Source organism: Panthera leo, chromosome E1, assembly GCF_018350215.1.
Source record: "Panthera leo isolate Ple1 chromosome E1, P.leo_Ple1_pat1.1, whole genome shotgun sequence".
Classification (NCBI taxonomy): Eukaryota; Metazoa; Chordata; class Mammalia; order Carnivora; family Felidae; genus Panthera; species Panthera leo.
Window position 1 is genome coordinate 24,318,059 of NC_056692.1, and position 21,345 is coordinate 24,339,403.

General features: G+C 51.1%; 2 protein-coding genes across 3 annotated transcripts; both read right to left on the bottom strand.

Annotated features, from left to right (window-relative positions):
* Window positions 1-4,325: 4,325 nt before the first annotated feature.
* On the bottom strand, window positions 4,326-10,135 carry MRM1 (mitochondrial rRNA methyltransferase 1). Of its 2 annotated transcripts, none has more exons than XM_042916895.1 (5): window positions 9,142-10,135; window positions 8,831-8,924; window positions 7,003-7,135; window positions 6,782-6,901; window positions 4,326-4,359 (listed from the first exon to the last, which is right to left on the bottom strand). In XM_042916895.1, exons 1-5 carry the CDS (start codon window positions 9,702-9,704, stop codon window positions 4,343-4,345), a joined length of 927 nt encoding a protein of 308 aa, XP_042772829.1. In that variant the 5' UTR covers window positions 9,705-10,135; the 3' UTR covers window positions 4,326-4,342. The 2 variants fall into 2 exon arrangements, with proteins under 2 accessions (XP_042772829.1, XP_042772828.1); XM_042916894.1 differs by lacking the exon at window positions 4,326-4,359 and adding an exon at window positions 4,648-6,349.
* A 222-nt stretch (window positions 10,136-10,357) lies between these two features.
* Window positions 10,358-21,320, bottom strand: DHRS11 (dehydrogenase/reductase 11). Its single transcript, XM_042916254.1, is given in 7 exon segments — window positions 10,358-11,336; window positions 11,568-11,634; window positions 11,829-11,921; window positions 12,542-12,671; window positions 13,071-13,165; window positions 16,192-16,401; window positions 19,074-21,320. Coding segments are annotated over 7 exon segments (1,113 nt in total). The 5' UTR covers window positions 19,431-21,320; the 3' UTR covers window positions 10,358-11,175.
* Between the last annotated feature and the right edge of the window lie 25 nt (window positions 21,321-21,345).

The window sequence follows — 21,345 nt, forward strand, 5'->3', positions numbered from 1 at the left end:
AAGGGTCTCCTCTGAAATGGAATATTGTGACAGAGAGGGCATAGTATTTCCATCAGAATCCTTCTTGGAGTGTCTGGAGAGGAACATTGTTTAGAAGCAGCCTTCCCAGAGCCCAAGATAGTAATCTCCTGGTCCTAATTCATTGCCCAGCCCCACTCCTTTTTCCCAGTCTGGGGAAGAAACTGGGACAATTAACTGGAGCTTCTTTAAACATGGCTCTGCTCCCCCACCCACCCCGGTTGGCTAAACAGGGCTCTGCGATTTAAAAATATAATTCAGAGATTAGTTGTTGTGCCTGCAAATAACAATGGCTGCATTATTGAGAATTTACAATTTTCTGAGCCCTGTGCTACCCTGCTATAGGTATGGTGTCCCTGTTTTTACAGAAGCAACTGAATGTCCTGGAAAATAAGCGATTTTCCTTAGGTCATCCAGCTGGGAAAAGGTGAACCAGGATTAGAACCCAAGCTGGTGCTGCTCACATCAAGTCACAGATTTGAAAGGAAGAAGTGTCCAGATTGGGATGCAGTGGGGCTGGGTGACTAGAATTTACTGATGAGAGGTTGATGGGGAGGAAAAAGAAAGAGGCAGTCCCAGGTACTATGTCTCCTGACCAGGCCTCCAGGACCCTGAGGGGAGGGGATAGTGACAGCCTCCTGGCCAGTGGCCACCTCTCTGCCACATAAAACCTTCTCTATGTGCATCTGATTCCAGACCTAGGAATGGGGCACATTGAGCTCTGGCTGAGTAGGGGGTAGTGAGAACTTTCTGGAGCACCTCCCCCAGGAGGATGAGCTGAAGACCACCAGGGAGGTGTTAATGAAACAGGGAAGCTGTGAACAGACCCAGGAGTGATTCCAATCTGACACTTCCACCCTAACCCCCACCAGTAATGAGCTGGGACCTGCCCTTCTCCCCAGAGAGGAGGGTGAGGGGAGAAGAGGAAGTCCCTGGGCATCTTTGTAGCTTCAGATGCTTCTGTTCATTTTCATCATCATCATCATCTTCCCTACAATAAAAAGCTTGTATTATTAAGCACCTACTATGTCCCGTGCACTATGCCAAGTCCATTTCCTAAATCCAGTAATGAATCATCACAAACTATGTTTGTAGTAGTAGTACCTACTATCCTTATCTCCATTTTGTAGGTGACAAAACTGAGGCTCAATTGGATTAAGTGACTGGCCTGAAGTAGAGCCAACATTTGGGGGCAGGGCCTTCTTGAATCAGAAGTCTGCATTCTTAATATTTTTGCTACTGTGCTTTTTGGCTTGGGCCCGCAAGAGTCCTCAGCGGGAAGGTGGGCGGAGTGGGAATGTTCCTCTGTCTGTCCATGCAGAGAGACATGTACATGTAGCCCCAGAGCTGGAGCCGGTGTGGTGAATAAAGGCAGCGGGCCCACCCATGTACCCAGAGGTTCCAGAACGGGGAAGAAAGAGGGAAGAACAGGAGCCTAGCCCTACCACCAAACCTCATGGTCTCCCTGTGTGCTCTCTCTGGGTCTTCTTTCCATGGGTGCAATGAGAGTTGGGCCAGGTGACTCCAAGGAGGGACTCCAGCTCTGCCCCCTGCCTGGGAAAGGGGAGGGAGAGGAGCACAGCCCTGAAAGAGTATGTGTGTTTACGGAGGGGTGTGTGTTAGGAAGAGCCCTGCCTCCAGGTCCTAGAGGGAGGGGCTGAGCAACTCTGTGAGTGGAGTCCCATGTTTGTAAACATCATTAATCAGGGATTAGCAGATGGGCATGCTAATTGCACCTGTGGAAGCCGGAGACCTCAAGGTTGATTACATTTACAAACTGTGGGGATCCCTGGCGCCTGGCCCTGCAAGAGTGATGGGGGAGGGTCTAGTTTAGGACCTCAGCCTCGGGGAAAGGAGCTGGCAATTTCCCCTCCTGCCAAAACCCAACCAAACAAACAAATTTCCAGCCCTGCAAGGGGCTGGGGTGCTGGCCACAATTCAGCTGTTCTGGAATACCAACCTTCTGAGACCCTTTCCCTCTTGGCTGGGGAGGCCTGACAAAGGAGGATCTTGCCAATGTCATTCCAATCCCCTCCCCTCTCCAACCCCCTCCAGCTGCTCTCAGGAGTACATCTCCTTGTGTATTGCAGCTGAAATATGTCTTAGAGTCTATGGGGAAATTGAGGCCAGGGTGGCAGGACAGCGGAGCCCATGCAGCTCAGGTGCTGCAAAAACAGCTGCCATGCTCCTCCAGGATTGGGCTGAGGGCTTTACATGAGTGAGCTCATTTAATCCGCACTCTGATCCTCTGAAGTGGAGGCTGTTGGAAAAGTTAAGGGATATGTCCATATTTACACTACCAGCAAATCAGAATTGGAACTCAAAGCAAGAGCTACTTAACAGTCAGTCTCACATTCTTAAACGTGGCTCTTCAGGGTCATCCTTACCCTGCCCTGCAGAGGATGGACCTCCACCTTGCCTCTGTCTTCATACCCACAGCCACAGCTGCCCCAGCTCCTGTATATTTAACCATACTTGCTGAGCAGCCTGTATGCATCAGGCCACCACAAAGAAATTCAGACCTCATCCTTTGCCTTAGGGTCTCAGGTGCTTCGTTTTGGAAATGCCTGGTTTGCACGACCTAACTACATACCTGTGTGCATGGCAGGTAATTACGGCCTCAATACCTTTTAGTTCAAGTGAGCCTGACTTCCCAGAGGCCAGCTGGCTTGCTGCCCATGGGATGAAGCAGGGAGGAGCCCCTGTGTCTGGCTTTTAGCACCGAGAGTGGCCCTCTAGATGGCTCGGACTACTGGGACCCAGAAAACTGAACAACATGCCCAAAGCAAGTTAGATAAGGTTCCAGACATGACATAGGAGTCCATGGGCAGGAAAGCAGGCTCTGAACCCCGAGTACCCCGAACCCCAACTTCTAGGTTCCATGATGGGTTTGTTCCCAGAGAGCAGAGCTCGATTCTCTACTGCCACATGGAGGGAACACCAGGACATCTCAGTTCATTTCCATCAAGTCTATTAGTTGGGATTCTCCAGAGAAACAGAACCAACAGGTGATATATATATATATCTGTATACTTATCTATATACACACATATAATGGTTATTTATTATGAGGACTTGGCTCATGTGGTTATGAGTCTGGCAAGTCCAGGTTCTGCAGAGAACAGCAAGCTGGAGACCTTGGAGAGCCAATGACGCAGTTCCCATCTAAAGGCCAGCAGGCTTGAGGCCAGAAAAAGCCCATGTTTCAGTTCCAAAAGGCAGGAAGAATTCTTAGGGGAGAAGCTTTTTTTTTTTTTTTTTTTTTTTCCTCCCTCTATTCAGGTCTTCAACTGATTGGATGAGGTCCACCCACAATGGAAAGGGCACTTTGGCTTACTCAGTCTACAAATTTAGATGTCAATCTCATACAAAAACACCCTCACAGAAACACTGAGAATAAGGTTTGACCAACTATCTGGGCATTCTGTGGCCCAGGCAACTTGATACATAAACTGAGCCATTATATCCATGTCTGTACTATCATGTGCTAGTCCTGGGGTGCACAGTGCCTAGGATTACAGAATGCTTTTTACTGATACTCTCTCATTTTGTTTTTACAAATCTTTGTTGGGGAGGGGTTGGCTGGAGCAGGTACTGAAGGCACTATCCCCATTTTATAGATGAGGAGGCTGAGAAGCCATCCAGGTAAGAAGCCAATAGAGTCAGGGCTCAAGCCACCATCTTCTGAACCTAGGGACAGATGAAAGGCCAACTGGCCCAAACTTTTAGGCATGCACTCAAAAGTACAGGTATGAATGATTTGGAAGCAGTTTCTTGGACATGAGAAGGTGGCTTGAAGACCAGTGATTCTCAGATCTGGCAGCATACTAGCATCAACCGGGGAGCTCTAAAAAACATGGGACCTGGCTCCTGCCACAGAGATTCTGATCTAATCATTCTGATGCCTCTGGGCAGCTGGAATATTAAAGCTGTCTCTCTCCGCACCACCACACATACCCCCAACCCCACCTAAGGTGTAGCCAAGGTTCAAAACCACATTAGGATCTTGGCTAAGAGTGCAGCATAGATAGGGGAGGCAGTGTGATATGCCCAAGGCTGACACATGCCAGGGTCAGAATCTGTGTGGCAGTTGGGGACAGACAGCTCAAGGGTACCAATGTGGTAGAGATCTCTATGGAGTTTTATGAAAAGGTTCTTCTTCGGGGCGCCTGGGTGGCTTGGTCGGTGAAGCGTCCAACTTCGGCTCAGGTCATGATCTCACGGTCCGTGGGTTCGAGCCCCGCATCGGGCTCTGTGCTGACAGCTCAGAGCCTGGAGCCTGTTTCAGATTCTGTGTCTCCCTCTCTCTCTGCTCCTCCCCTGTTCATGCTCTGTCTCTCTCTGTCTCAAAAAATAAATAAACGTTAAAAAAAAAATTAAAAAAAAAAAAAGGTTCTTCTTCTTTCTTGAGAGGAAAAACTTTGACTTTAAAGCAATCTTAGGCCCTTTTATTTTATTATTTATTTATTTTGAGAGGGAGTGAGCAAGTGGGGGGACAGGCAGAAAGACAGGGAGAGAGAATCCCAAGCAGGCACCGCATTGTCAGCACAGAGCCTGATGTGGGGCTCAATCTCACGAACCATGAGATCATGACCTGAGCAGAAGTCAAGAGTCAGATGCTTAACCAACCGAGCCACCAAGGCGCCCGTGCAATCTTGGGCCCTTTTAAAACAAATTCAAATGTCTTTTTAAATGGGAATCCCAAGATAATTTCATTCCAAAGAGAAAAGAGTGGTACCTCTTACTGAGCACTACCGTGTGGAAGGCACTGAGCTCATGTTGCCCTCTCTATCCTCCCACAACTTGGGAAGGTAGGGTGATCCCCCTTCACCAATGAGGAGACTGAGGCTCGGGTGGGAAAGGAACTTGTTCAAGGTGACAGAGCAATTAGGACTTTAACTTAGGTTGCTGTCCTCCAGGATCCATACTCCAGAACAGTGGTTCTCAACGAGGGCGATTGTGTCCTCCAGGGGACATGTGGCAATGACTGGAGACATTTTTGGTTGCCACACTGGGGGGCAGGGGGTGCTCCTGGCATCTAGTGGGTAGAAGCCAGGGATGTTGTTGAACATCCTATGAGGCACAGGACAAGCCATCCAACAAAGAGTTATCTGGCCCAGAATGTCAATACTGCTGAGGTCCTGGAGCCCCTACTCCAGTGGTTCTCAGCCTGGGGTACACATTAGACTCATTTGGGGGCAGGAGGGGGGGGTTTTCAAATTCCTGATACCCAGGTTGCCCCCTGACCAATTACATCAGATTCTCTGGGGGTGGGTCCCCAGTGTGAGTTGTTTTTGAAAGATTGCCAGGTGGTTCCAATGGGTAGCCAAGACTGCTCTAAACTACTTATACCGGGGGCTTCTGCTCCATTTGTGGGACCCTGTGGGAGGAGCACCAAATCCATGTGGGTTGTACAATAAACAGCAACACTGTCCCCACCACTCCACAGAACCAAAGGCCAGGGCTCTGGTTCATTGGTTCCTTTCTCAGAGGTGCACTGACTGATGAGTCACTGGTGAGGAGGTCTGGAAGGCCAGTGAGGTGAGAGGTGTTTGTTAATCTTTCCCTTGCCTCTCTGGGGGCCACAGCCAGGAATCTCCAGAGGTGGCTGCAAAAACTTCCAGAAGAGACTACGGATCAAAGAGCAAGGCTGCCATCTAGTGGAAGAATGGGACAGAATGGCCCAGGTGACATTTTATTGGATCCTCACAAAGAGCCCTGTGAGGGACAGCAGGATGAAGCCTTGTGCTCAAGGTCCCCACTGGGGCAGGCAGGGTTGGAGCCTGGATTTGTACCCGTCTAGTCCACAAGAGGAACGAGGCCTTCCTCTACATTCTCACACTGGTTCAAGAGGAATAGGACACCTGGACTAGGCTGCCCAATTCCCTTTGTATGTCTTGACTTCCAGGCAGGGCCCAGGAGGAAAGAGACCCTCTATCCCAGCACAATCTTGGAGACTAACAAGCTGCCACTTCCAACCGCAAGTCCAAAATCAAAACAGGAAACTGAACTTTCCTTTGGTCTCCATCGCAGAGCTTCCTGCCCTACAAGATAGTGCCTAGTAAACAGGGGCCTGGGTGCACTCTCAGGCAAGAGACTCCAGTACATTCGATCATGTGGATGTGTGTGCCCTCTAGCACACACACCTCAGACAGTCCAAGTCAGCCCCCATTATGCCTCTCTTGTTCTGGTTCTGAGGACAGTCCTGGGTGCTGAGCCACTCTGGGCCCTGCTGATGTGGCTGAGGTTCCTTGCGGGTCTTAGAGAAGTTGCTCTCTCTTCTCTGCAGAGAAACCCTTCCTCTGGCTGCAAATGGAGTGAAGAAGAATTCCTGCACCAACAGACAAAAGGACAAAAGGGGAAGAGAGAGGATGGAGAAGAGGAAGGACCACGTGTCAGCACTCCCTCTTCTCATCCTCAAAGGATGCATTTGGGGCACCTGGGTGGCTCAGTTCGTTGAGCATCTGACTTCAACTCAGGTCATGATCTCATGTCTCATGAGTTCAAGCCCCACATCAGGCTCTAAGCTGACAGCCTGGAGCCTGCTTCAGATTCTGTGTCTCCCTCTCTCTCTGCCCCTCCCCTGCTCACATTCTGTCTCTGTCTCAAAGACAAACATAAAACAATTTTTTTAAAAAAGATGCATTTTCCCCATCTGGCACATAAAGTGACTGAGGCACAGAAAGACAGGGAAAATTGTTGAGTGTAAAACACCTACACATGTGTGGTCAGAGGGCAAGAAGTCAGGCAACAGTAGACTCACCTGCAGCCACGGAGACATTCAAGGAGTCAAGTCCAGAGGGCAGCTGCCGGCCAGGCAGGATTGTAAGGAGAAGCTGGCAGGAGGCCTGTACCTCCTTGGACAGACCAGAGCCCTCATTACCTGCAGGGCATAGAGGCAGAAGGTTAAGGATGCCCCAGTTAGACACACGGGCACTCTGGACATGCACATCTGAACAAGGAAAAGTGGGGACATCTACCTACCCAGCACTAGGACAGTAGGCCGGTCCCAGAGGAACTCCAAGCAGCTAGTGACAGGGATCTCAGAGAACGAGGAAATCTCAGGCCCCAGGCAGCCCACTGTGCCAGCTACGAGCCAGCCCTCCCGGGCTCTGGCCTGAAAGGAGGAAGAAGAAATCAAGTTCTAGGTCACGAAACCTTCATTCAAGCCCCAGCTGAGGAGCTGGTCTTGCGCATATAGTCATTCCCTTGCTGATCCATTCAATTCATCAACAGTTATTAAGCCTCTAGAATGGGCAGGCTCTGTTCTAAGTGATGGGGACAGGGCAGAGAACAAAATGGGCCCAAATCCCAGCTACCCAGTGGAAGGGTGATCAGGGAAGGCCTCACTGAGGCAATACTGGAGTGGAGACCTGAACGAGATGAAGGAGTACCAAGCATACATCTGGGGGCAGAATAATCTAGGCAGAAATGAGTTAAGTGCAAAGGCTGAGGCTGGCACTTATGTGACACATGGGAGGAACAGTGGAGTGGCAAGGTGGTGGCGGGTGGGGAGGGAGGACGAGAGGGAGGGAGACAGGAGAGGGAACAAAGAGCCACATAAGGTAGGACCTCAAAGGCCACTAGAAGGACTTTGGCTTTTGCTCTCTGAGAGAGATGTGAAGGCTTTGAAAGGTTCTGAGCAGAGAAGTAACATGTTTCAACAGAATCACTCTGCCTGCTGGGTTGAGAGCCAATAGCAAGAGATGGGACATTCCCACAATAATGCAGGCAAGAGATGATGGAAGCCTGCGCCAGAGTGGGAGCTGCAGAGATGGGGAGGATTGGTGGGAATACAAAAATACCTTCATGGTAAAACCAAAAGAATTTGTGGATAGGGTGGGCCATGGCAAGCAGGAAGAATCAAGGCCACCACAGCACTGGGCCTAAATAAAGGGATGCGGTTGCCATCGATCGAGCTGGGCAAAGTCTACAGAAGGAAGTGCTTGGCTTTGAAAATGTGAAGTTTGAAATGCCCCTCAGACCACAAAAGAAGCTGTTGAGTAAGCAACTTGATAATATGAATCTGGGGTTGAGAAGTCAGATCCAGGCTAGCATATACATTTGGGAGGCAGCCAAGCATAGGTGGTATTTAATGCCCTGAGACTGGATGAAACCAAGAAATGAACACATACTGAACAGAGATCCAAGGACTGGGCCTGGGAGACCTAGGGGGGCAGATGGTCATGGGAGCAGTCAAATGCAAGGCAAGACTGCCCCCTTGTGTCCATCAATAGAAGCACAACTGAAGACAGAAACTTGGACCAGGAAAGGGGTTTCTTTACTTAGGTTTACCCCTTCCTGGATATCAAAGTTGTTGTTGTTGGTGGTGGTGGTTTGTTTGGGTTTTGGTTTTCTGTAGGGTTGGGGGGCGGGGTGGGCGGGAGAAAGGCATAAGTGAACCTGTCTTTCTTCAAAGAGCCTTTCAGGCTGTGCCCCCACTCAGAATGCATGACTCCTGCCAACCAGCTTCTCACAGTCCATCACACCATTTACTGAAAACCTACTTAGTAGGCAGCGAGGATCTGAGGTATACTAGCCTCCAAGGCAAAGAGGTAGTACAGTAAAGGGAATGAAGGAATACAGTAAAGGGAATGAAGCTAGGAAGTCTTTAACTTCAGATTCTGCCCTACTTATGGTTTTGAAAATTCCAGAATCCTTCCCTTCCAAAAGGGATTTAGAAGGACGTAGGAAACGATGCCAACATTCCCCTTTCTCTCCCCTTCTTTCATCAACTGCTGGATGAGTGCCCTTGGAGAGACTGAGTTTGTCTCGTTTCTTCTCTACCCACCGTCCGCCTCCCCGCCATTACCTGTAAAAAACTGGCCAGGTCATCAGTGGAGAACAGGTCCATCACCTCCATAGCACCCGCGCTGGCTTTGCTGACTACTGGGGTGAGTGGGCAGCTGCAAATTTCCCCATGCCCTGCATTAAACTGGGTAATCTCAAACCCGGTGCTTTGCCCTAACCAACCCCCACCTCCCCGCCCCGCCTCCCTGGCCCTGGCCCCCAAGGGTTAAGGGTGAGAATTCTGACGATGGGACGAGGGATCAAGGGTCAAGGTGCTTAGAAACTCGGCTGTGCCCCAAAGCGGGGCACATGGGGATTAAGGGATGTCCATGCCTGTTTCTCCCGCTGGTGATGACTTTATCCACTCCGAGAAAATGAGCAGAACGCAGCACACCCCCAAGGTTCCGGGGATCCTGGAGCCCTTCGAGGACGAGCCACAGCTGCCGGGGGTCGTCGCCTGGCCTCGCCTCCCCGACCTCAGTCCAAGGCCGAGGCTGAAGCGGGCTCACCTCCATGCAGACGCCCTGGTGGACCTGGTAGCGGCACAGGGCGTCCAGCTTCTGCCGTCTGGGCCGCAGAACTGGTATGTCACGCGCCTCTGCCGCCCGGAGCAGCTCGGCCCGCTCCCCTTGCAACCCTGATCTGCCGGCCTGGAGCAGAAGCCTGGCCACGCGGCGACGAGCAGCTCGCAGAGCCAGGAGACAAGGGGACAGGCCAAACAGACGCTCCAGTCCCTCCGCAGACCGCGGGGTCGGCGCCAGGTCATCCAGTAGCAGGCGGCTCAGCTCCTCCCCGCCGGGCCGCTCCCCACGCCTCGCCGCTTGAGAGGAATGACGCGCGAGCAGGCGACCCGAAAACCGCGAGGTCGCGCCCCTGACGGCCCAGAGCAGTGCCATGGTCGATGCCCCCTGCTACGTCATCAGGATTGGTCACTCCCGCCGCGGCCCGCTCCGGGTCCCCAACATTGGCAAAGGAGACCCGATGGCCGTCTCTACCTCGCCCCCTCAGAGTACGAATAGCCTGGATTCTCGACTTAGACTACCCACAACCAGGTAGCCTAACCAAGGCCGCCCCTCCCCGGCTCCCACGTGGGCTACTCTGCTTCCGGGTTCGGGCGGCCTGCCCCCTGCCCGCTGACGCACTGCGCATGCCCGACCGCCCCGCGGTGCCCACAGCGCCTCCTGCAGGACTAGCTGAGCCGCAGCCTTCTCTGTACTGCGACCTGCTGGGCTGCCCCCTACTACCGGCATCATTCTGTGCCTTTCGAGGTCCCAGAAGGCTGGAGGGCCACATTCACCCAGACACCGGCAAAAGCCACTTGAAAAGGGATGTGTTCCAACCAGGTCAGTCGTGGTGATTCCCCCCCGCCCCCCCCCCCCCCCCCCCCCCCCCGACATCCAGTGCACCACCAGGTGCTGGGGATTTTCCTCAGAAGCTTCTGCATCCAGCCCCTCCTCTGCACCTCCACTGCCTTGTCAAACCCTCAGCATCAGTCAACAGGACGCCAGCAGTAACTTCCTGTCCCGTGGCAGCTGATTCTCCAAGTGACAGCTCTGTGCCTCTCCTGCACCTGCTGACAAGCCAACTGATGTCCTTGGCCCATAGGTAATCACCAGACTCTTTGCTCAGCACACAGACCTCCGGTGATTCAGGCAGCAACTTCCTTTTCGGCCCCATCTCACTCCTGCACTACATTCTGTGCTGTTCCCATGACATTGCCTGCTTTTTTGGCCTCCCGGCCTTGTATCCACTTGTTGTCCTCTTTCCTGGCTGGCAAACTCCTACCCATTTTCAAGACTCAACCCAAACCCACATCTGCTACCTAAGGTAATCCATACTCCAGGAGTGATGCCCCAAAGTGCCCACCTTCCCACTCACCTGGAAGAAATTCTGAGGCACAACCACCCCTGATCACAGAAAAGGAGAAAGAACAGAAAGATACTCCTAAAGCCAAGGTAGGTTGTTGCAATTTTTCTTTTTTAATTATCACAGTGAAACCCAGTTGGGAGGCAGGGCCTGATATTCAGCTGCCATAGTCAGTGTGGAGTGATGACCCCACTGGGAGCAGAGAAGCCAAGCCTGGGCTGGAGAACTGGGGTGGGTGAAGAGAAGAGGCAATGGGGGCAGTAGGGCAGGGAGAGGAGGAAGCCTAGGGCCTTGGATAGCTATTCAGATAGAAGGTGAGGGCTTCTCTCTGCCCCCTCCTCCTTGAGGTACAGGGGTTGGGGTACAAGAAGATAGGGGGAAGCCCCCCTTTTGGCCACAGTTCCTTCCCCAGGTCAAAAGGAAGAGACCAAAGAGAGCACACAAAGGCCAAGGAGCCCAAGAAGCGGACCAATAATTAACCAAATTACCTGTTAACCAAAGTTAACAGGTAAAACAATTGGGGACACCTAACCTCCTCTCCCCAGCCCACTGTTCATATTTGTGGTGGACACAATTTGATAAGACATAAAAACTTCCAAAAATTTGTAGCCCCTGGTGGGTTGGAGAGAGGAAGCAGAATCCAGGAGTCTGGAAATCAACACCTAAAATCCAGAGGCAGGAGTCAAGCCGTGAGGCGTGGGGACGGAAGACAGAACTCCCCACAGGAAACTAGATCACCTACTCCATGGGCCTCATCTGGATGTCTCCAATCTGCTGGAAGGCACAAGGCTTGAGGCAGACAGGATGCTCTCCCCACCCGCTAGGCCTCCCTGCTGTCCTCTTCTGGGATGGCTGGGCTCTTCCAGGAGGTGGCCAGTCAAGGCCAGACTCACCTGGACACGTGGAAGGGTGCTTGAGGACATAGATGACAGCCTCAGCTACATCTTCAGGTTTGAGACACTGGAGAGTATGAGAGGGATGGTGAGGGCAGAGTGAACCTCCCACCTCTGACGTCCTCTCCAACATCTTCATCCCTACCCCAACCCTCCAGGAGGCATGACAGGCTGGCTAGAAGAGTGTGGTCTAAAGGCCAGGGTTCCCTCTGCATTCACTTAGGGAGTGAGTGGCTTACTGGCCTCAGAGTGAGGCCTCACCTTTATGCATTCATAGATGGCAGCTGCCTTCTCAGGGTCCTTGTTGTGGAGTTTGAAGGAGAATTGTGTCTTCGCCACTTCTGGAGAGATGCACTGGACCAACAGAGAGGGCCTGCTCAGGAGCTGAGCTGAGCCCTGCCTCCATCCCAGTCAGAAGCTAGGCTTAGGGGAGAGGCAGGATGGAAAACATGGGGGCCCCCCTGCTTCACAGTGATGGCTGCCCAATGTCCAGCAGCCACCTCCTCCTCCCAAAGCTGCCACTAGCAATGATCACAATGACACCTACCACCTATGGAGCCCTTCTCAGGTAAGTGTTTTACAAAATGGTGTCCCTTAAGACTTCATCACTGGGTCAGTATCACCATCTCCATTTTACAAATGAGTAAGGCTGAGGCTTGGAGGGGTTAAGTGAGTTGCCCAAGGTCATGTGACCTTCCAGGGAAGAGCCCAGAGTCTGGGTTTACAGCCACGGTTTCCCACAGCCCCTGCTCTCCCTCAGTCTCACCTACTGTGTTCCCTTCTGGTCAGCCCCCTCCCATCTCAAAGTCAGTGACCTGAAGTTCAAAGGGCTACTCAGGGTCATGCAAGCAGCAGCAGAGCCCAGGAGCTCTGTGCCCCTCACACTCCCAGCAGGGCATCCTGAACAGTATGAGTGTGGGGTGCGGAAGGCCTGTGCCTACCCTGTCCCCACCAGGGCCAGGCCTCACCCTCACTGTGGCTCAAATGTGGGTCTGGGCCTCCCGAAGCTCTTGCCTCAGTCCCTTTGTCAGTGTGGTGATGGCATACTTGGTAGCACTATAGAAATGGATCACAGAGTGGGGTGACACTTGGTGACCAGACATGCTGGGTGGAAGAAAGGAGGGGAAAGAAGAGAGTGAAGCTGCTGATGGACCAGCAGTGCCCCCTGCTGGACCAGTCAGCCCCACCACCTAGATGCTGCAGGAAAGCCGTCTCAAGGGGACCTCTTTACAGGCCATCCTGGTGGCCCACTGATGTAGCTCCAGCAATTCAAGCAGCTCCTGTAAGTCCTGCTCTTCCTAGAAGTCCAACTAGGGGCTGGCACTTGATATACACTATTCTTTCTCTCGCCATAATTGTGCCATTTGGCTGTTAACTGGGTATTAAGTCCCTATTTCACCACCAATGAAACTGATGTCCAAAGAGGTCAAATGAACGCAACAGATCACTCAGCTTGGAGGGTGAGTGATGATCTGAGCTTTAGCCCTTGTCCACCTGCCTCACCTGTTGATATTAATGATGTGCCTGTCATCCACCTTCCATTCCTTCATGGACTGGTAGGCTTCCCGAGTGCAGATGCTGAGGGCCAGCATGTTCACCTGCAGGCCGGGGAGGGCAGTGGGGTATCTCTAGCTTGGGCCCATCTGAGCAGGTAATAGAGCCACAGAGCCCGTCCAGGGGAGTGGCATTCCAAAACAGTGTCCAGGTCCTACCAGAGACCAACAATGGTTCCAGGGTACCTTGCCTTAGGTGCCTCTCCCCCTAAAGCCACCAGCCCCAGCAGTGCTAATTCCTCTCCCCAGGTAACCTCCGCCTCCAAGATTCTGTAAACAGCAGTGGGAAACTCCCAAACTCATCCATGACCCAGCAACCCTCCCTGTCTTGGATGTCTCCTCTACAAACAACAGAACCTCTGCCTTAGAGAACTATCTCCTTTTCTTCCTCAAATACCCTCTCCTCTCTTATCTGGGCCAGCTTCCCTGGCCTTGCTCTCTAAAAAGCCTAAAATCCAGGGTGCCTGGGTGGCTCAGTCAGTTAAGCGTCTGACTTCAGCTCAGGTCATGATCTAGTGGTTTGTGAGTTCGAGCCCTGCATGGGGGACTGCACTGACAGCTCAGAGCCTGGAGCCTGCTTCAGATTCTGTGTCTCCCTCTCTCTTTGCCCCTCCCCCACTCACACTCTGTCTCTCTCTCTCTCTCTCTCTCTCTCTCTCTCAAAAATAATAAAAAAATTAAAATAAAGATAAAAAGCCTAAAATCCTTCCAAAATGGCTTTAAAAATCTCTCTCCTTGGTGTGCCTGCGTGGCTCAGTAGGTTAAACATCTGACTCTTGATTTCAGCTCAGGTCATGATCTCACAGTTTGTGTGTTCAAGCCCAAACGTGGGGCTCTGTGCTGACAGTGCAGGGCCTGCTTGGGATTCTCTGTCTCCCTCTCTCTCTGCCCCTCCTCCCTCCCCTGTTTGCCTGTGTTCTCTCTCTCTCAAAATAAACATTTTAAAAAAATAAATAAATAGTGGCTCAGTCAGTTAAGGGTCTGATTCTTGGTTTTGACTCAGGTCATGGTCTCATGGTTCATGAGTTCCAGCCTCACACTGGGGTGGGTGCTGACAGCTGGGGGCCTGCTTGGGATTCTCCGTCTCTCTCTCTCTGCCCCTCCCTCACTCATGCGAGCACGCTCTCTCTCGCTCTCTCTCTCTCTCCCCTAATAAATAAGCTTTAAAAAAAAGAAACCTTTAAATAAATAAATTAATTAATTAATTAAAAAAAAAATCTCTCTCCTCAAGTATAGACCCTAGCCTCTCCCTGCCTTACTCAGCTACTCTCTGCTCCTTTCCTATCTCCTCCCTTAAGACTATAAGTAGAGAAGGCCTGCCCTTCCTTCCTTCCATGCCTTCCTCTAGACTTGTTCCATCTACAAGATTAGGCACAGAGACTCTTTATGGGGGTGGGGTAGCTGGTCAGAAGATGGCAGGGGACCTCCTAAGCACATGGGGGCTTTCTGCCTTCCTTGGCCTCTGCCAGAGGTGACCCAAAATCCCCACCCTTCATGGAACAAAGGCCTGAAGAAGTATCTCAGCTCCAAAGCTCCTGCCAAGCCACACTCCTGCCCCATGAGGACAAGCACAGATAAAGCTTTCAGCAGGTCCTCAAGTCTCTCCTCCTGAGAAGAGACAAGACCAGCCAGGACATTAGATGTTTCTCTTTATCAGGTGTCAGAGCCAGGCATCAGGACAGAACACCCTCGCCATGAACCTGCCTCAGCATTCATAGCAGAAGGACACGAGGACCTTTTTCTGGCCCGCTTAGCAATGTGTATTTATGAGGCAGAAAACTCAACTCTGAGGACAGATGGAATAAGAGGAACAGGTCCCTGAGACCAGGGGAGTGATTCTCCTAAGGCTGGTGGGGTGGAGGGTGGAGATGTCTCAGAAGACGATCCTAATAGAATTACATAGTGTTGAAGCTGGAAAGGGCCTTAGGGACTCAATATATGTCCCTCATTTTACAGATGTGCAAGATCTCAGATCTCCCAGAAGGCTGTCTGAGGGCAGGGGTAGTGCTTCATTTTCACTGTTCACTGTTTCAATGTTCATTGTTCATTTCTAGGCCCAAGCAACTTTTAGGTGCTAAATCGATTGTGGGAAAAAGATCCATCCCATGTACACACTGTTTTCAACTTCTCAGGATACTTTTATACCCTAATATTGCCCCATAATATAGTCTAGAAGTTGAAAACCCATGTCCTGAAGGCTGTGTTTGGTCTGTACAAAGTTTTAAAACATTTGTAATTCACTCCCAATGTGCACTGGAAGCTTCATTCCTTCAAAAAATATCTATTGAGTGTTTATGGGCTGAGGCCATAACAGAGAATAAACCAGACAAAAATCCTTGCCCTTGTGGAGCTGAGGTTTTGGTAAATGGGAGGGGTAGGATGTCACATAAAAACCCAGGCTCTCCACTCCTCTCAAAGAAATGGTAAGATCTGGCCACACTGGACCCATAGTGCTCCACAGCAGGGATGCTGGATTTCAGCAGCCACCCTTGTACTTGGCCATGTGCTCTCCCACTTACTGTAGACTCCCCTGACTCACCTCACTCATTTAGCTATTTACCTGGCCCCAGGGGGTACTGGGGTTTGTGGCCCCAGATATTGATGTGTGTTCACCCCAATTAAATGTGACAAGGCTGATAGAGAATAACCACCTGCCTGAAGCCACACCATGACTGGCAGGGCTGGGTGAGAACCTCATCTCCTGTCTCTTGTTTCCTTTTCTTGTAAGACCATGTTCTCAAGCACTCAGCACGGTGCCAGCACATGGGAACATTCAATAAATAGCAGTTCTCTTCCCTACCAGTCTTTCTTCCAGTAGAAGGAAATCAGCCTGGACTTTAAGAACTGCCCCTTTAAGGGACTCAGAGGAAAGAAGAATGGAAAAGATATGGCCATTCATCCCCTCACTATGCCTCTGGTAGGGAAAGAAGCAAGGGGAGAGTCAAGGTGCCCCAGTTATGAAGCCAAAGTTCCCTCCTGTTACATGTCCTATCCTGAGCAGCCCTCTGGTTCACAAAGCCCTGGCTCCCCATTCTCCTCCCAACCCCCCACTCCAGGTCTGTAGCCCTTACATTGAACATGTCCTTCCAGCTGCTGGTGTTGCCTGAGAGCAGAGTGTCAGGCCGGGCCAAGCCAGCATTGTTGATGCAGATGTCCACACCACTGTGCTGAGAGCAGACAGCCAAGAACGTGGAGAGGATGTCCTCCTCGCTGGACAGATCACATCTGTGGGGGATCAAAGTCCTGGGGTAGCCTATACTCTTAAATTTGGCAGCCAGCTCCTATGAAACCCAACAAGGGGCTAACTGGGGTGAGCGGCTCCCACACCTTCCCACCCAGAGACAGTCTTCTTCTGCTGTCACCACTCAGAGAACTCTCTCCTTTGACAGTCACCTTCCAGCCATATAGTTGTTGGGACTACTTGTCCTCTTTGATCAAAGTCCAGGGGATAAGAGCACTCCCTGAGTGAGGGGGAGTATGGGAATGGAGTTGAAATCGTCAATGGAATACTCTCACAATAAACTTGAATCTTCATTTCTGAGAAGAGAGTAGGGAGCCAGCGGTCCAAGGCATAGCATGATCTCCATCTCTTCTGCCTCTCCTCCAACAGGAACCCCTTCTCTGCTCATAGGTAAGCTACACCTCTCACCCCACCCCCTGCTTCTTCCACCAGCACCAGGAATCACTGAGCTGATTATGCCAGGATTCTCTCCCCTCCCCTTGCCTCATCTAGCTCCTTCCAGAGGGCTTATGTCTGAACAGTCACCCTCCCTCCACAGAATGCAGCCAGTTGGCTCTCAGATTGGGCCCAACTGCCAGTCTCCCCTTGCCCTACCTATAGGAAAGGTCAGGAAGTCAGGACAGATTCTTTCTCTCTGTCCCACAGTGTACCATACTCTACCCCAAAATTTCTTGAGATATGATGAAGCAAGTTAGGTGGCAGATGACACTGGGAAGCCTTAGTGTATCGACAGGGACCTCAGCACACAGAGGAGCCCTGAGATGGAAAGACCTGAGAATACAGAGCCACTGGGAGGTGGTTGTGAGGGATGCAGACATTCAAAAGCAGAAAGAAACCAAGCTCCATGGCCTTAGAGGCCAGTGAGTGGGCATCTGAGCCTCATAAAGGTGACTGTACATGTACAGGAGGGAGAGAGTTGGGTGGTAGGGGGTGCCCTAGAGAAAGGCCAGCTTGGGCCAGTTGCCTTGGCCTGGAACCCTTCCCTCCCCGCCAAGTCAAGATGGGAATAAAGGGCTGGCTCAGGTGACCTAGGAAACTCTTTTCTGCTTTAACTTTCCAAGAGTTCAAAAGGTATGGTCCTCTGGGACTTAGAAGGCCCCCTTTACCCAATTTCACCTATTCACAACGACCTCAGGAAATAGGGCTTCTCTCTGTCGGAGGCCAGAACTCAAACTCTGTTTTAGTATCAATTAATAAAAGCAAACTAGGCACAAGGAAGCCTGGGATTCTCCCCTCCCCTGGCATGCAACTTGTCCCTTCCACCTCCAGACTCAAATCCCTGCAAGAAAGCCAGAATGAAGGGCCTGGGGACATCTTTCTCCCTGTCGCTGCCTTCTCTTTGTCCCACCTGTCCTCATCTATCTTCAGAAATGACCTGAAACCATGTCAGTCCCCTCACAGAACAGGCATTTCCCCCTCATTAAAAGAGTCATCTTGGGGCTGAGTGAACAGCCTGAGGATCCCCCTTGAAGCTCAGGGACCCCCTTTCCTGGCTGGTTTGGGGTAGTAGGAAGAGAAGGCAAGAATGACTTTAGACTTAAGGAATCCAGTGGTCTAAGCCCTGGTCTGATCCTCTAGGCTCCAAGGCTAGGGTTGGGCCCTGAACTCCTCAGAATAGGAGAAACGGAGGAGGAGAGTAGGGCAGTGGTACAGCTGGGTGACCTTGGGACTATCTAGGTGGCTATAAAGTGTACCTTTGGTCAGCAGAAGGGGAGGGGAGAGCCCTTCTTCTGGTACACCTTCTCCCTCTGTCCCCACCCAAAGCCTCCTGGTGCAGGGATTTTGAACAATGGTGGAAGATAAAGCCCTGCAGCTAATCGCTAGCCCAAACCCTGAGAGTGATCTTGTCAGGTGCAAATCCAAAGATGACCTATGATGAAAATTTCCCATCTTCTTCCTTCCTGTTACAACATGGCCAACTTCATTTTTCTTTGAGCTCTTGTTGCTCACAACTTGGGGCTCCCAACCCTAGTTTAAGAGAAAAACCAGTAGTTCCAGTTCCGTATTGCTTTGTCCCCTCAGGGCTTACATAGTCAATGCCCTATTTCACCCACTCAGTCCCACCCAAGACAGTGCAATTGGAGAAAGGTCGATCTGTAAATATCCCATTGGTCTGTTAGGCCCATTTGGTAAGGGTTAACCCTCAAATTGGGGGTTGGGGAAGGAGAGGGTGAGTTTCTTCTGAAAAGCTCTATTCCCACCCCAACCCCACCCTCAGTGCTGGGTGAAAAATTATCATGATCAAAACCTCTAGCTCCTGTTCATCTGGCTGGCCAGCCACTTTGGTTGTCTTTGTGGGCTTAGTCTGGGGACTAGAGGAAACAATCTAGTAGCCAATTTAGCCACTGAGGCCAGAAAGCTTTCTTTCCTTCTCCCTGGCTGCCTAGCTAGCCCTGATCTCTGGCTTCCCTTTTCCTCAGCCGACCTGGGCAGGCAGATAGGCACGGAGAAATATGCCAAGGAGTTGGTACACTGGAGTAGAGGCTGTTAGGAGTAGGGTCTCCTTAAAAGAAGGGACTTCATGAAAGGGAAGGTAGAGGCCTGCCCTACTAGGCATCTCATCCCTCATAGTCTGATCCGGTTGCAAATGGCCTTAGGGGAGCAGCAAGTGGGGGCAGCGTCGCAGCCTAGGTCAGACCACTCCGCCTCCCGGACCGTACACCAGCGGAAACAACGCCTCCCAGAAGGTCCCTCTCCCCGGCGGACGCTTACCTCGATGTTGCTCACGGGGCGGGCACAACCCACTACCTTCAGTCCCTGCTGGACGAGGGCCCGGGCCACAGCCGCGCCGATGCCCCCCGAAGCTCCTGTCACCAGTGCCAGCCTGTCACGCCACTGCTCCATGCCGGTCCTGGCCATGGTCCCCAGCCGCCTGCCCACCTCGCTCCGCGATACGGACATTTGGATCGCGGAGCTCCTCCCGGGTCGCAAGGGCTCGGACGCATTTGGGTCACCACCGCGGCCACCGTTGCCGATCCGCGCCCCCTGGGAGCCGCGCCTGAACCTGCCTCCATTCTGCCCGGCCCCGGGCTGGGGCTCCACCCTCCGCTTCTCTGCAACCGACCACATCTAGCGGGAATCAGTCGCGGCCTTCCCGCCTCTTCCGGCCCCGCCCCATGCCTGACGGGAGGTGGGAAACTGTGCTTTCCTCTGTGCCGGCGGGTGCAGAGGGTTCCCGGGTGGCCTGTGGTCCTGCTTTGGTGAGCTCTTCCCTTAGGGGCAGGGAAACCGAGGTTTAGGGGGGGCTTGCTCCAGGCCCGAGGCCGTTCGTATTCTTGCACCCTTGTTCAGTCTCCCCTCCCAGTTCCTGACCCCTATGGCAAGAAGGAGAAATTACAGGCTCTTAAGGTGACTCCAATGCCCGCCCTCTGGCTGATGCGAAGGATTCAGCCTAGAAAAGGCTGAGTGCCTCAGCTATCATCCCTGAGTTACCCTCTCAACCCTACCTGATCCCTTGGCTTTACTAGAATGACAACTCAAGGTTAAAAATGGAAACACCCTCCAGTACACGTGTTAGGGGATTTTATCCCTACTGGCCTACTGTCTCCAACTGTCCTAGACCCTCCCACTCCCAGTTAAAAAATATATCACTGTGTACCAAAGATTAAAAGCAAAAGCTAACATTTACTGAATGCTGTGTAATTGGCACTTCTAAGCACTTTAAATATATTAGCATATGCACATAAACTCTTTAAGATACTACATATTAGGCTTCATTTTGTAAGTGACTGAGACAGAAAGGGGTAAAGCATGGTTTGGACTTTAAGCCATGCAGTCTTAGGTCCAGGGGATGTGCTCCTAAACTGCCTTCATTCCATTCTGCCTTTTGTCTCTTCTTGGGTTGTTGGTTTTGCTCTCTGACCACTCAGGATGTTCCATCAAAACTCTGAAAACTGCCTTACATCTGCATCCTTAATATAGCTATCTTCCAAAGAAAAACACATCTCTGCATAACTACTGGAATCCCTCCACTGCAAGCAATGGCATAAGCAGTATGTGAGGCTGGTTTATTCATTCACCAAGTACTCATGTGTTTGGCCCGAGGATAAAGATTAAAACAAAATAAAACCAGTCCTTGCTTTTAGGGATCTCAGGAGAAAACTTGACGGCAACAAGTGGTTAAGAAAGGTTTGAGCTCAGAGCCAAGGGCTCTGGGGGGCCCTTAGTCATTTTTTATGGATTCCAGGATGAAAGTAAACAAAAGGCCAGAGAGGAGTCATGACTCATTTTTACCTCTGCCCCATCCCTATGCAACACTTAGATTTGAAAAGACAACTGAAGAGGTGTATCAAAGAAATGCCACCAACTATAAAAATTAAATCTAAGCTTTTGCTGTTGCCCACCTGAAATCTGATTAAGTGGTACACAGCCCATAAAATTCACTGCATCCCCACTGCACAGAGGTATTGACTGTCCCACTACTTGCCTGCTGCCCACCAATATTATCAACATTGAGACACAAAGCTCTGAGCACATGTGTTTATCGAACTATTGACTCAACCTTTTAAATGGCAGCCAAGTGCTATTCCTGGGGGAATCTCTTCTCTCCTTCAGTACTCAGTTCATGAAAGCAGTAAACTGTAATGCCACAGTGACTTTATTGTTGGAAACCAGATAAGGAGCATGCACTTATGGACCGCAACGTGGTTAGCTCTAGGCGCAGTCTTTTGGTCCCAGGTCTACATGCTAAAGTAATTACTTTTCAGACAACCCTTGGTTGAAATTCTGCCAAGTTCTGTTTTCATTCTTCCAGTTCAGTATGAATCTCTGAATTTAAGGCACTTTATGTTAAGTGATACCAGGGAATTTTAAATAATAGCAATTAATCTCATGAGAAAGATGCTAGCCAGTATTTAAGGGTATTGCAGCAAATTTATTCTTTCAAAACAAAAGATTGAAAACTGCTTTTCTCAGCTCTAGTCAAGGGAAGAGTTTTGTCCTCAACAATTTGTATCTCTATCCTCATTTGCTCTTCATCCTAACA

What these genes read in the sequence shown, in the direction of transcription:
- MRM1 (XM_042916894.1), bottom strand. Translation starts at nt 9,704, where the DNA reads ATGGCACTGCTCTGGGCCGTCAGGGGCGCGACCTCGCGGTTTTCGGGT. An exon ending in ATCACCAGCGGGAGAAACAG is followed by an intron (nt 8,925 to 9,141) that starts GCATGGACATCC and finishes GGAAATTTGCAG; the next exon opens with CTGCCCACTCACCCCAGTAG. An exon ending in ACCTGGCCAGTTTTTTACAG is followed by an intron (nt 7,136 to 8,830) that starts GTAATGGCGGGG and finishes TCCTCCTTTCAG; the next exon opens with GCCAGAGCCCGGGAGGGCTG.